Below are 14,625 nucleotides of genomic sequence, written 5' to 3' on the forward strand. Positions count from 1 at the left end.
TGCTGGGTAACAGGGCGGAACTCTGCTGGGGTTGCTGGGTAACAGGGCGGAACTTTGCTGGGGTTGCTAGGTAACAGGGCGGAACTCTGCTGGGGTTGCTAGGTAACAGACTGATTTGTTACACTGTGGAAGTTTCCAGACACTCAGAAGACACATTAACTTATTGCCAAAACACAACTGTAGTTTTTTTTATTTATTTTTTTAGTATTTTTAAGCAGTTGAGACCCAAATGGAAGTACGGAAACATGTAAAATGCAAATTCTTGCATAATAGGTCCCTTTAAACGTAAAAACGTCCTGAATGGTTCCAGGGTCACAAGTCAAATGAGGTCATGCTCCTTCATAAATTCACAGAGCCGTGCTGTCGGCGCCACCCCCTGCCCGAACCTCCTCGCTGCTTTTACGGGTTCAGTTAATTCGATCTTTTAATCAAAAGTACCCCAGAGGACAGATCCAAGTTCAGCTGTTCAGGATGATTTAAAGGGTTTCAGTCAGAATGCTAAGCAGGAAAGCGGATCTCGGAAAGAAAACCCAGGGGACGCTTTTGAATGTTTGCAGTCTTACACTGTAACACCGGATCCTCCATCGCGTTCGCAGGGAAGATTCTCTGTGAAATTAACTCCCTGGCAGTAAAGCTGGAGATCTGAGATTTGGACAAAAGCCTGAGGGACTTTTAGAGACTCTATTTATAATTTAAGCCTTTTATAACACATGAAAAAAAAATCTGCAATTATTTATTTTGAAGCTTGAATGCTAAGCTTTGCTTGTATTGTTTTTTTAAATGAAGTAAAACAGTAAAACTTAAAAAAGTAAAACATAATTTATTCTAAATGACATAAAATTTCATATTTTCTGACACAAATAGCAGAAAAATCCTACAATTCTAGCCACATTCTTAAAGGAGACCCGTTATGCTTCCTCTTAAATCACTTAGAATATGAGCCACATAAAACATGTTAATTAAGATTAATTGCACAAAATCATTCTCAAATAATTCAGCTGCTCATTATGAGCATTTTGAGATTCCTTTCAGAATGAGCTGTTTTAGTGTCCTGTCACTTTTATGCAAATAAGCTGCAGCTGGCCACGCCCCCTCAACTCAACGCTCACAGTTTATAAATGTGAAAATGGCTGCAAACAGACGTGCAACTGTACAACAGTCTTTTCCAGCAGCGCAAGCAGCAATAAAACCTGCTGACCAAACGTGTTGGAGCTTGGCTACGGTTGCTAGGTGAAGAGCGGAGCTCAGCTGGGGTTGCTAGGTAACGGGGTAGTGACTTAATAATTGTGAGGTTTTTGAAGCTGCTTGTTTTCCAGACACCAAAAAATATCGACTTATTGCCAGAAAATGGCTGGTTGGCATGATTTCCTGTTTTTACAGTGTAGGTCTCTGACCAATGACCATCTCAAATCCAGCATGGCTGCCGTTCATCTAAGATCTGTAAGTTGAAATAATGAACAGCGAATTTTCAAATTTAAATTTTTTTTCATTTATTCAATAAAAGAAAATATTATAAAACATTTATTTGTGGATTCAATGATTCTATAATTTGAAGTTTAAATGTGTCAGCATTTGTTTCATAATTCTGAGAACTGGGATGTAAAATCCAAACTAAACTGTGTTTTTCAGTGTGTTTGTCCCACTTGTCTTTCCCTGAAGAAAATAAAAACATTAACAACATTTTAGTGGCCAGCAGATAAATGCTGCACATGTTTTAGCTGACTAGACAAAGCTTTTAATTAAAACCTCGGCCAATTTACTGATTTTTAAAGCTATTAAAGACACCAGAGATACTGCGGCTGAATAATACTGTTAATTTCACAGTTATTGCTAATTTATTGTAGCAGCAATTTATAAACCTCATGAAAAGACAGTGACAACAGAACCATAACTGTGTTAATTATGTACATATTGGACTGTAATATTCTCCAGCTGTAGCATGAAGGAGCTAATTTCTAAACATCCAACAGACATCCATCACATAGCGGCGCTATGCTTGCATTTACTAACTAATCTTTAAAGTCACCTGCTTCTTCATCTACTATATTTACTTCTTTTACAGCCGACTTCTTTCAACTAGCCGCTAATCTGATGCGTTTTTCTGTTTTAAATAGCATTTAATGTATATTAATAACGATGTAAATGAGCAGAAGCAAGCAGGCAGCTATAGATTCACCTACAGACGGCTGGATACCAGTTAATAAGGACAGGAGCCAATGAGCCGTAAAGCAGGAGTAATGTACTGTAAGCTTCACACACAAAGCCGTTCTAACGACTCTCTGGGATATGAACACGATTTTAACTGATTAAACCTTAGAATAAAGGAACATGTACATGAATTTGCACTCAGGCTGTAAGGGTTTCATCAGAGAGACGGACTGGAGGAAGAAAATGTCTCTGTGGCGGATGTTTCTTTTCTTTATTTCACTCTCTAATGTGAGCCTGAAAACATTTTGTGTCCAGGATGTGTGGGGTCTGCAGGGATGTTAAAATGCAGGATATGAAGATGCAAAAACACTTCGAGTCTGGCAGAAGTGAGCCGTTTCTTTTCACCACGACTCACTGCAAAAACACAAAATCTTACCAAGTAATTTTGTTCAACTTTTTGTACACTTGAAATGAGATGAAACTAACTAACAAGTAGCTTTTCAGCAAAATACAGTAAGTAATGACAAAATGTTGAGGGAAAAAAACTAGTTCCACTGGCAGATTATTTTACTTGAAAGATGGCAAAAATGTCATAAGTGAAATTAAATGTCAATAAAACGATTTTTTTTTCTATATTGCGGAATTAATTACTAAAAACAAAATTAAGTGTATCTTGCTTAAATGTTACTTGAAAGTTAGTACTCTTAAAATAAGACGAAACTAACGTATTTGCACTGGAAACCAGACAAAAGAAAAATACTTTGATTTTACAATTTTGTGTTTTTGCAGTGCAAAACCTGTAAAACACGTCAAACTAAAAACTCAGTTTTTGGACAAAAGCCTGCAGGGACTTTTAGAGACTCTATTTATAATTTAAGCCTCTAGTCGCCACATAAATCGAAGTTTTAAGATTACAGTTAGGTTTTTAAATATTATTTTATCAGTTGAATCAAAGCCGTTTTTATTTATTTTCTGACAAATTACATCAATTAGTCCATCCAGTTTTTTGTGACTCCACAAAATCAACAGATCACCACATTTATTTGCACAAATTTTCCACAAAAACATTGGTTTTAAGTGATGCTACCTCCCACCTGCAGGTGGCAGTGTTTCTTATCTAGTTCTCAGCCTCACCTGACATCAAATTTTATTGTGAAAAATTCACATTTACCATCATACATAAACGCAACTGTTTCTGAATTAGCTCCACAAAGCATAAAATCCTGGAGGAACTGATCAGTGTGGAAAGATGTTCAATATTATATCATTTTGAGAAGAACTTATTGCTATTCATCAATATTTTAACAGTTTGTTATTGGGTGTTATCAAGGCTCTCTGGCGCAAGGGGCCCTTTAAAAAGACTCATAAGAGCTTGACACCCCAGAAAGCTCTTTTCATCTTTAGCCAACACCAACATTACATCACAAACGCCGGAGTCGATTTCTTTGATCTATGCTGTGTGAGGAAGCAGAAAGAGGAAGAAGGTGGGGAAGGTTTTACATCAGGGAGTTCCGGCAGACACGCCTGTTCAGGTCTAATGTCTCGTTTGCTGCTCATGATCATCGCTTACAAAAGAGTCTTGTGGGGCATAAACGTATCTCGCCGAGTGTTGGCCCCCCGAAGACGGCGACTCGTTATAAATGAGCTGTGGTGTTGGTTTAAATGGCTGCTCCACTTCATCACTGCACACGTGCAAAAACACTTAATCCCTCTGCAGAAAGTTTATTATGATGACTGGCTGCAGACGCACAGGAACATCTTTCTTCCTTTTGCGTTTTAGGATGTTTTCACACCGGTAGACTGAACAGTTATATTTTCAGCTGCTGCAGTTCAATTTAACTGCAGCTTGCAGTGAGTCAAACGAACCCAAACATTTTAAAAACCAGTTCCCCTCCTCACCTGTGGGGGCGCTGCACCAAGAACCACTGAAGGAAACAACATGAAAACCTCTGGAAAAGAAACTGAGCACAACTTCCTTCTTCACAAAATGTAGACAAAAGTGGAGTGCCTCAGATTTTAGCGTTTGTAGGATTTTGCTTTTGAGACATTTGTTCCGCTAGCACGTTTGTTTTGGTTGTATTTACCCAGAATGCCCCGCGCAGTAGTCCACTTCCTGCTTTTGGAGCGGTCTCTGGTTCGCTTGGAGTTCACATATGCATTCAAACTGGACCAGAGTTCACTTCCAAGGTTTATTTTTTGGGTTTCCTGCACATTCATGCCTTTCCAAACATACCGGACTTTCCAGACAAACGGACTGGACTTCGATTAAAACGGACCAAACAAGGCTGATGTGAATGTGAGCCGACATTAAAGTGAACCAAATCTGAGCAAATTTAACACTCATAAGTCTGGATTTAACAAAGAATCCTCAAACATTTCCCGGACAGAAGGAAAGTAAACAATCTCCTTCGTTATGATTCCCTTTGATACATGCAGCAGTAAAAACATTAAACATAAATCTTTTATGGTCATATTCAACAATTTCACACTTCTCGTTTATCCACAGTCATGAATTTCACTGAAAACATCTGGAGTTTTATTTATTTTTTTGCTTTTTTATGCAGCTGGGGACATAAATTGTGAGGAATAATCGCCGATTCCTCCTGTTTTCCTCAAACGTCTCATGATCTGCAGCGTGTTGGGAAAAACGTGCGGCGACAACTGATGGCAGCGCGGAGGAAATCAGACACACTCAGCGGAGCGCAACCAAACATGCTCAACATGAAGGGCTGGGGGAATATCTGAGCCGCTTGATTTAATCCAGGAGTTTGACGCAGAACGAGTTATGATATGGAATTAAATTACTGCTGGGAAAGATGTGTGGAAAGCCTGGAAACAAAACTGAAACGTTTAGAGAGATCCGAGGTTTGAGTTTATTTATTCAAGAGGTTTGAAACCTCATGTTAGGAAAACGTAGTTTGGTTCATCTGTTGTTTCACAGCAGATTCTGGATTTTGGTCTCATCTGGTCAAAAAGAGAAATCAGTTAACCCGTTTGTTTACGTTTGTGAAGGTATTATTATTATTATTATTATTATTATTATTTTACTGTGAGTTATTATCACAGGGTAATAAAGTCATCTGTCTTTCTTGTGTTGGTCTGAATGGTTTAAAGTTTTAATGTGCAGTTGCATCTCAGCTTTACACAAACAGACATAAACATGAATAAATCGATTTCCAATCAGTTTTTTTTGCACCAAACAATTAAAAATAAACACGTTTTCACTGAGGCTCTTTAAATGTGTAAACATTTAAAATTTTAAATCGAGATTTTTGACAGTAAACAAAATAGAGCAAATATTGCAGTAAGAATATTGCGAGGGAAAGCAACATGTCCCCTGCAGGGCTCCGTACTTTTCATCTAAACAGAGCAAACCATTTTCTGAGTCCCTCATGCGAAAGGTTTTTTATTTGTATTAACCTCACTTCAACATGGATCTAAACCTTTGACTAAATTAGCTTTTCTTCTATCGGTATGTCATAAATTATTATTTTTCTCTTAACTAAAAATTAACATGTTTTTTTATTGCACTGCAAAAACACAAAACAAAAATTATTTGTGATTTCTTTATTGTGCAAATATCTTAGTAAACCTGAAATAAGACAAAAATTACAGGTAGTGATTTTTTTAAGTCAATAATTATTTTCTATTGATGAAATAATATTCGTTCCACTGGAACAATTTTTTTTCTAGAAAATTTCTAAGATTTTTCTGACAAATTTCTGATTTTTTTGGCGTTAATTTACTCCTTTCTTTTTCTTCCATCTACAATAACTAAAACATCGTCGTACAAAACTAACTTACAAGTAATTTTATTATGAATATTCAGTAGCTTGTTATAAATAATTCTTTAACACTGATGGAAAAGTAATAGTTGAGATAATTTCACTTCTAACAACGTAATTTCTCCATATTATAAGTGAAATAATCTCCCAGTGGAACAAGCACTTTTTTAAATAACTTAAGAGATTATTGACTCTTATATGTTGCTGAAAAGTGACTTGTAAGTTTTGTTTTTATTTTATTTTGCATTAGAAATAGACCAAAAATACTTGGTAAAATTTTGTGTTTTTGCAGTGTAGACGACTACAGTAAGAGTGAGGAAATAATCTGCGTTGTGTGACGTAAAGCGGCGCCGAAATACCAAAAGTCACACACGGATGCATGCAGAGTGAATAAACGGCTCCTGCTTCGCTCCGGATTCCACCAGCTGGGCTTAAATCACGGAGCTAAAAGTGAATAAAAGCCACAGAGACGGTGAAACGGCATCCCGCTCCATCCAGCAGCGACGCCGTGGGAGTCATGCACCTCCACACTCAGGCCCATCACCCACAGAAGATCACAGCTTCTGTGTTTGTTTCATCACTCAGCCTTACCGTCCTCCTCCGCTGGCTTCTCTGAATGAAAGAAACACCGATGGTGGTGATGATTATAGGAACGACTGGGAAGGATGTGGTGGGTTTCTCTTACCCTTTTTGTCTGAAAGGAAGAACAGCAGGAACGTCAATCAGACACGATTCTGGAGAAGTCAATCTGAGCAAAGCGTCAGCTACACTGCAAAAACAGCCAAATATTTTTGCCTAATTTCTAGTGCAAATATCTTAGCACTTGAAATAAAACTAAACTGCAGTGGTGCATTAGGGCCGTTATAGATGAAATAGTAGAGGAGCAGTACGTTTCTGCCAAAAATCTTTTAGATTCATTTCAGAAAATTTCTAGGAAAAACAAAAAAAAAACATGGAAATTCCTAAGTTTGAAAATAAGGTAGAAAAAAACCTGAAATTTTGAAAGTAATCTCAAAAATTTTCAAGAAAAAACATGAACATTTCTCAGTTTGTAAAGTGAAACATTTGCAAGGAAAAAACCCGTGAGATTTCTAGCTTACATTTTTTTTGTAAAAACTTGGAAATTTCTGAGACTGAAGGTTTGAAAACGTCGTGAGAAAAACTCATATTGTGAGAATCTGAGACGTTTTTAAGAAAGAAAAAAAACAACTTGGAAATTTCTTAGTTTGTAAAGTGAAATCAGAAAATTTTAGCTTCGTCTTAAAATTTTTGAGAAAAAAGTTGACATTTTTTAACTTATTTTTCTAGAAAATTTCTGACAATTAACTCAGAATTTTGCTTTTTTTTGGCAGAAATGTACTCATTTTTCTATCTATAACGGCCCTAATACACTCATATAAAACCAACTTACACGTAACTTCAGCAACTTTTTGACTTTTTCAGTCAATAATTCCTTAATATGAATAAAAGTAAGTAGCAAATCCACTAGCAGATTATTTCACTTAAAGTAAATTATTAGATATTTTTAAGCTTAGAGGCCTTTAAACACATTAAATTACTGTATGACGTTTTGGTGATGCATTTTTATTTTTTGATTATGGTTTATCTCTAATAAACCAACTAATCTAAGTTTATTGTTGCACTTCACCAGCTGTAATGTGACAATTAATCCACAAAAAATAAAATCAACAAAAACATTATTTTAAATTTAAAAACCAAACATCTGAATATCATTATGACTTTTGCTATGTTTATGTGTAAACTTGAAACCATGCCAATATTTTTTCATCAATATTAAGGATTTATTGATTTAAAAGAAGCTGCTTTGTTGCTGAAAAGTTGCTTGCAAGTTAGTTTTGTCTTATTTCCAGTGCAGTAAAACATTTGCACTGGAAACTGGACCAACATACTTGGTAGGATTTAGTGTTTTTGCAGTGCAGGTTGAGTTTCTGTGGATTCCCCTGAGAGCTCAGATTAGGTGCCACTTAGACTCTTACCAGCAGGGGCTGCTGCAGCCTTTTCGCTCTGGGCTTCTGCAATTAAACAACAATTATGCAAATTAATTAGTACATCCTCATTATTTCATATCATATAGCACCAGCAGCACTAATTTTTGCGCAGTCACATTAAAACGCTGGGACTCAGTGAACTGTTTGAAGAGCAACATCTTGTGGTCTGAATCCTCAAGAGACCCCAGTAATTATTGCCATCAATAGCTAATCATTCCTACACATAACTATGGGCACTTATCAGTTTAGTTATATAAAACGCAGACATGGGGAAAAAGAAAGTGCACCCTATTATAATTTGCATGCGTCGGTGCATGATTACAACAGGGTTTGGTGTTTACCAGCTTCTTAAGCCATTTAAATCTCCTTCAGGTGAAAACATGGTATCGTTTAATAATCAAAACTTAAATTAATCTGTGTAGGAAAACAAAGAGTTGCCATGGTGACACGTTAAAGATGACCTGTACAGGTTAGGACGGGTCCGTAGGCGATACAAAAAAACAAATCAATCTCAGGTAAACAAGATTTCAGTTCAGAATGAACCGTTTTAGGCAAAACCAGCCAAACAAACGAGCTGGAACTTACGTTGCTAGGTAACGGGCCTGGGCTTGGCTCGGGTTGCTAGGTAACAGTGAGAGCTTCTGGGTTGCTAGGTGGGGGCGAGGGCCTGCCGATTTATGCAATGGCGTAGATAGGAAACAAAAAAAAAAGAGGAAATTTCCACCAAAAAAAAACCTCAGAAATCGTGAGATCAAACTTTGAAATTTTCTTGAAAAACAAAAAGTTGTAGGAGAAAGTTTTAGCTAACTTTTGAAACTCAGAAACTTCTGAGTTTTCTCTAGAAAATGTCCGAGATCAATCTAAAAATTACTGAAATTTTTGCATAACGTTTCGACTTTTCAAACTAAGACATGTCCGAAATTTAAAAAAAAAAAAAAATTTCCAGAGTTTTTTGGTGGAAATTTACTCCTTTTTCCCTAACAGTTGTGTCATTTTCTAGACACTAAAAAACATGAAATTGTTGCCATAAACCAGTCCAGTGTTTTTTTTTAAGTGCTTGGATTGTTTTTAGAAGCAATAGAAACCAAAATGCAAGAATAAAAATGTGCATAACATGAATTTTGCATAGAAGGTCGCCTTTAAATATTTTCAGTACCTGGTAAAGGTCATTTTTAAAAGTGGATGAGTTTTCACTTTAAGGCAAAATCTCTGGGTAAAGAAATCCAACCAGTGCATGAAACCAGAGTTTTAACAAACAGGCGCCTAACTCTCCTTCATTTCTGCAGGGATCGCTTCTGGAAAAAGGGAATATTGGGTTTTAACAAGCGAACGGCGCGCGATCCGGACGAGCTTTAAGGAAACAGCGAGGCTGAGATAAATATAAGTGAGTTTTTTTTTTTTTCAGAGATCATGAGGAATAATTGAGCTTTAAATTTCACCGAAAGGCTCGGCCTCGAGACAAATGAGCTTTTGATGGGATAAAGAACATCAAAGTTCCAGGATCGCAGAAATCTGGGTTGCTTTAGCAGCCGGAGGAACGAAGACCAGGAATAAATTTATGTCTGCCAGGAAAACCGAAGCTTAGCTTTCAGGATCTATTTAAAAGATCTACGTTAATAATATCACTGGACTGACGAGGGTTAAACTTCAGGAAAGGAAGGAAGGAAAGAAGGCAGGGAGGAAAGGAGAAAAGAAGGTAGGAAATAACAAAGGTGGGAAGATAGGAAGAGATGAGGAATGAATAAAGGAAAAAAGAATGAATGGAGAAAAGAAGAATGGAAAGAAGGAAGGAGGGAAAAAAAGTATGAAAGGAGGGAGGAATAAAGGAAGAAAGAAAGAAAAAACAAAAAGAAAAAAGAAAGTAAGGAAAGAAGTAATGGAGTTAGCTAGCTCTAAGCTTATAGCTTATTTATTGTTGTCATGGCAACTGCCTGTCAATATGGCTGCCAGTTACACAAAGCAAAGTCTCATAAAAACTTATTATTTTTTAAAGTCTTTTTTAACAATCGACATTATAAAAAAACAGAAATAAGTAAATTTCCTGTGGGAATTTATTCATATAGTGAGAAGAAAATCAACAAAAGAAGATTTACAAAATATTACATTTGTGTTATAAATGTAGAGTTTTCATGGGTTTTGGATTATCAGATGACAATAATCAAGTCTTTCATAAAGTCACATAAAAACTATAAATAGACAACTTGTGATTAAGTGACACACTGACAGGAGGAAGAAGCTGGAATCGAACCAACAACCTTCCGGTTGCAAGACAACGACCCACTGAGTCGCACACGCATTTTACAACCAGAAAGTTTCACATCTCGACACTCTGCGATCATTTATGACGAATTATTTGCGTGTTGTTGAGGTTGGAAGCTAATGCAGCTTAACAAGGGGAGCCGAGAGTCGGTGGAAGTAAATCTGGGTTTTCTTAGCCGAGTTCTGGTCGTTATTTCCGTCTCTGTCGTTGTGCTGACTGAGGGATTCCTGCTCTCCATTCTGCTCCTGCCCTGCACCCCAAACACCTTCGGCTCAAATCGTACGGGGATTCGGGGTCTTATTCGTGGCATTAGCCGGCTTTGAAAAGCTCGATCAGCCGCTCAAGAATGCAAACAACTCAGCGGCAGAGTTACTCTGTATAATACGAGGTAATCAGTGCCAGAAGCACCACAGCAAATCACTTAATTACAAAAAGAAGCAAAGAAAAACCTTTAAAATATTTCTAACAACGCTGATTTAGCAACGTTAGTACGATTAAAACGGATAATTGAAATGGTTCTACAAAAACATGTAACTTTACTGTCATTTTATTTAGTAGAAAAGTTTCTTATTGACTTCAAAGTGGAGAAATTTACTGCACAGTAACAAAATACACTCAATATAAAATATATAGAAACAATATAAATGGAAAAATTGGATAAAATCAGATTAAATTGAACTCTTTTTACTTTATAAGATATGTTTTTGTATAAAGTTGTATGTGTCTTTAGTCAGAGGCTTATTCAAATTCACTGTAATACGGACTGCTACAGGAGACATTTTCTACCAGCAGCCATCACAATCTAAAATAATCCAATTTGAATTAATATGAGTTACAATAACATTTAAATTCCCTTTGGGATCAATAAAGTATTTTTGAATTTGAATTTAATCAAACTCTAATTTGCTTGTCTAGAAAGTTCAGTTCGTTCGTTGAAAAATGCGAACTCTAGTTCGCCTTTAAGCCTCGGTTTTGGTTCAGTTGATCGGCCCATGTGAACGCCAAGCGGACCAGAGTCCGCCCCAAAAGCAGGAAGTGGACTACAGCACTCTGGACTCCATTTTTGTTTACATTTTGTGAGGGAAAAAGCTGCGTTCAGTGTCTTCCTCAGAAGGTTTTTGAGTTGTTTCCTTCAGTGGTTCTTGGTGCAGCGCCCCCACAGGCGAGGAGGGGAACAGGTTTTTTAAGGGTTTGGTTTGTTCGACAGTTTGACGAACTGCAGCAGCTGAAAATCGAACAAATGTAGCAACTTTGTTCTCCAGTAGAACCGAATCTATCAGGTGTGAAACTCCTTCAGTTCAAGGCTGATAAAATCAGAGCCACTAAATGTTGTGATTCTCCTCTATTCGCCCTCCTTCACCCACCATCATCCGATCCGGCTTTTCTCAGTAAGAGGCTGTTAGTCCACTACTGGAACCACTATGACCCCCTAATCCCTCCCCGCTAACATGCTAACGCTAAACATAAGCCGCAGCTGCAGATCTATCTTCGCCCTCATTACCGTCCGGCCTTCATGCTTTGGCCTAAATAACTTTACTCAGCAGTCATCTGTTTCCCTGTCTTCCAGGTATCTGTTAAATGGATAATATATCTTCCTTTCTGCTTAATGCAAATCCTCATTCTCAGCAGTTTTTATCCCACTGCTTCTCTGTCCTACTTTAATCTGATTCCAGGCTTTTTTAAAGGGGAGAAAGGAGAGCAAAACTCAACGTAGATGAAATATACTCTCTATAAACTATACTTAATAATGTGGAACGGTTGTTGACATTATTGTGCTCTGTCTCTGATGACCTTATAAATATCAATACCAAACCGGAGTACAAATAATTCAACATGTATCCAACATTTAAAACCAGTTTTTACTCTCCAAAGCTCATCTGTGGTATATATTCAAACAGATGGCTATAAAGTAACACTAAAGTTAAGATTTGACAAAAGCTTAGTTAGCAGAAGGTATTTTACTGTATCTAAGAGTTTCTACATAAATAACTCAGTTACTTTAAATGGTTTTAATTCCCATAAACCAACCAGTCTCAGAATTTATCAGTAACACAACACAGTATTTTTTTTATAAATCGTCATTATTAATACTAAAATATTTCACATTAAGATCTAACCAATTATCAAAGAATACAAATTAAAATAATCTACTTATTATTAATGGACCAAACTCAAGAAAACAAAATAAAGGAAGTTTTTAAACCATGTAAACTGGACTGGATTAAAGTCTAAAAATATTCCATTTAATTCACAAAAGTCAAGAGGAATATTATTTTTCTTATCTATTTGGGAGCCTTAAGACTAATCAAAATAATACATTTGAGGGGAAACAGGAAAGATCTAGTTTAGTTATCACTTTCACTCTTGAAATGTGTTAAAAATTGCTGTGGAAAATGTAATAAAATGTTATATTTTCATACAAACTAGCTTCAGAAGTTTGGTGTGAAATCTTTCCACTGTTAACAATAATCAGAACAACACAGTTTAGATTAGTGCCAACAGTTTAGATTAGATTAATACGGTTAGCCTCCATTAGCATCCGTTAGCTTCCTTTCACTTTTAATTTCTTTAGCAATTAAATGATTCCAAAAACAAACACCAGATTCAAACTAGAGATAATTTTGATATGAACCACATAAACATCAATCAAATGGAAAAAGTAGAACAGTTTATGTTTTAGGTAATGCTGCTGTTAGCTTCTGTTAGCTTAAACCTTCGTATCGGGTTTCTTTAGCAATTAATCTGCTGATTCCTAAAACAAGCGTCACCAGATTCAAACTAGAGATCATTTTGATATGAAAACATCTGAAAAATATGATGAAAAAGTAAAAGAAAAGTGTTTTAGGTAATGCTACGGTTAGCTTTAGTTAGCTTTTTACTGTATCGTTTCAGACACATAGTTTCTTTAGCAAATCAACTGTGGATCCTAAAATAAATTATGTTAACATAAACCACATAAAACATCAACGTATGTGAAAACGTAAAACTCTTTACATTGTAGTTGCCACCATTAGCTTCTGTTAGCGTCTGTTAGCTGTCTGTGTCTCTGTTGTTTTTAAACTGAGAAACTTATTAAAGTTAAAGCTTTAATATTATATACTTTATTTAGAACTAGAGGCTTTATGATTTTGTTTTTTGTTCTGTGGCGGTACATTAAAAAACAAACAAACACAACTGTTAATAATTCAGAAAACAAGCTGGTTCATTTCAGAGCGCTCTCTTCACCTCCGTTTCTCCTGCCGACTCGCGTTTGAAGGCTAACCTCGCGCCGCGTTAATCTCTTCTGACATTTTCTTGTCTTCCTCTGCTTGTTTCAGCAGCTACACTGAAAAACAGTTCAACCAAACTAACATTTGGCTGATTAAAATGATTTTCCTTCCTCAATGAACAAAGCTAAAAATGGCCATTTTAAATGTTTGTTTGATAGGATCTTGAGAGACAAACAGATTTGGTTGTCAGTTCAACTGTCACAGGAAAAATCCATAAACTATAAAACAATTTATAGTTCAACTTTGTTGGTTTGACATGAAGTAGTCAGAAATAAATTAATTGGGAAAACAGTAGTTTTTACTTTTTACATTTGTAAATTTATTTTTCCTCAACAAATGTTTTTTTAGGGAAAACATTGTTTTTAAAACCTTTCCTTGCGAAGTAAAGAAAAGGCACCATTTGTAACCATAAAATAAACAATCGCTATCTAACCATAAAAAATTTTATTATTTTTTCAGTGTAATGCTCTCCAAAATGTCAACTTGCATGTATTGAATCAGAAAAAAATATATAAAAAATTCAGCTTCTCATAAAAACATTAATCATTCAAGCTAATTTTTATTATTTTGATAACAAGCAGCATCAATTTTTATATTTAAAAATATACACACATTGTTTTTTAGCCGCAGATGAGGCAGAAAATGACCGAGCATTACCCGGTTTTATTTCCAGTACAGTTTAAGGTTAAAGGGATGCTGAATACACCAGACAATTTAAAAGTGTCTACAATTTTAAGCCGAGGCTTAAAGCTAACGTGTTAACTGCTGGAGATTCTGGGACGAGCGCCTCCGCTTCACCAGAACCCAACACCGGGTCGTAGTAACATGTTCCCGTCACTCGTGCTTTGTTAATACAACCTTTTGCCCTTCACAGTACAGCGCGGTCATGCCACTCAACAGCTGTGTCAATAAAACTGAGCGCTCCTGTTACCATGTGTGCTTTATAGTATAAATGTGTGAACAAATTCACATTTTTCTGACGAAATCGGAATTAGAAACACCTTTTCTAGAAAAACCTTTTTATTTAATTTTAACAGCTGTAAGAATTACATTTGTCAATCAATCAATCAATCAAATTTTATTTGTATAGCACATTTCAGCAGCAAGGCATTTCAAAGTGCTTTACATAATTAAAATAAAAACAGCATGTGACA

The 14,625-nt window shown here is 36.1% G+C and overlaps 1 protein-coding gene across 1 annotated transcript in view; it reads right to left on the reverse strand.

Annotated features, from left to right (window-relative positions):
* Positions 1 to 14,625, reverse strand: part of mybpc2a (myosin binding protein Ca) — a 70,041-nt gene that overhangs the window by 41,059 nt on the left and 14,357 nt on the right. Inside the window, exons 2-4 of the mRNA XM_008416568.2 lie at positions 7,931 to 7,966; positions 6,619 to 6,627; positions 6,525 to 6,545 (exon numbers count right to left, since the gene is read on the reverse strand). Of these exons, the coding sequence (XP_008414790.1) occupies positions 6,525 to 6,545; positions 6,619 to 6,627; positions 7,931 to 7,966 (66 nt within the window). The remainder of the gene's footprint in view (positions 1 to 6,524; positions 6,546 to 6,618; positions 6,628 to 7,930; positions 7,967 to 14,625) is intronic.

The sequence above is a fragment of the Poecilia reticulata genome, linkage group LG8, assembly GCF_000633615.1.
Source record: "Poecilia reticulata strain Guanapo linkage group LG8, Guppy_female_1.0+MT, whole genome shotgun sequence".
Classification (NCBI taxonomy): domain Eukaryota; kingdom Metazoa; phylum Chordata; class Actinopteri; order Cyprinodontiformes; family Poeciliidae; genus Poecilia; species Poecilia reticulata.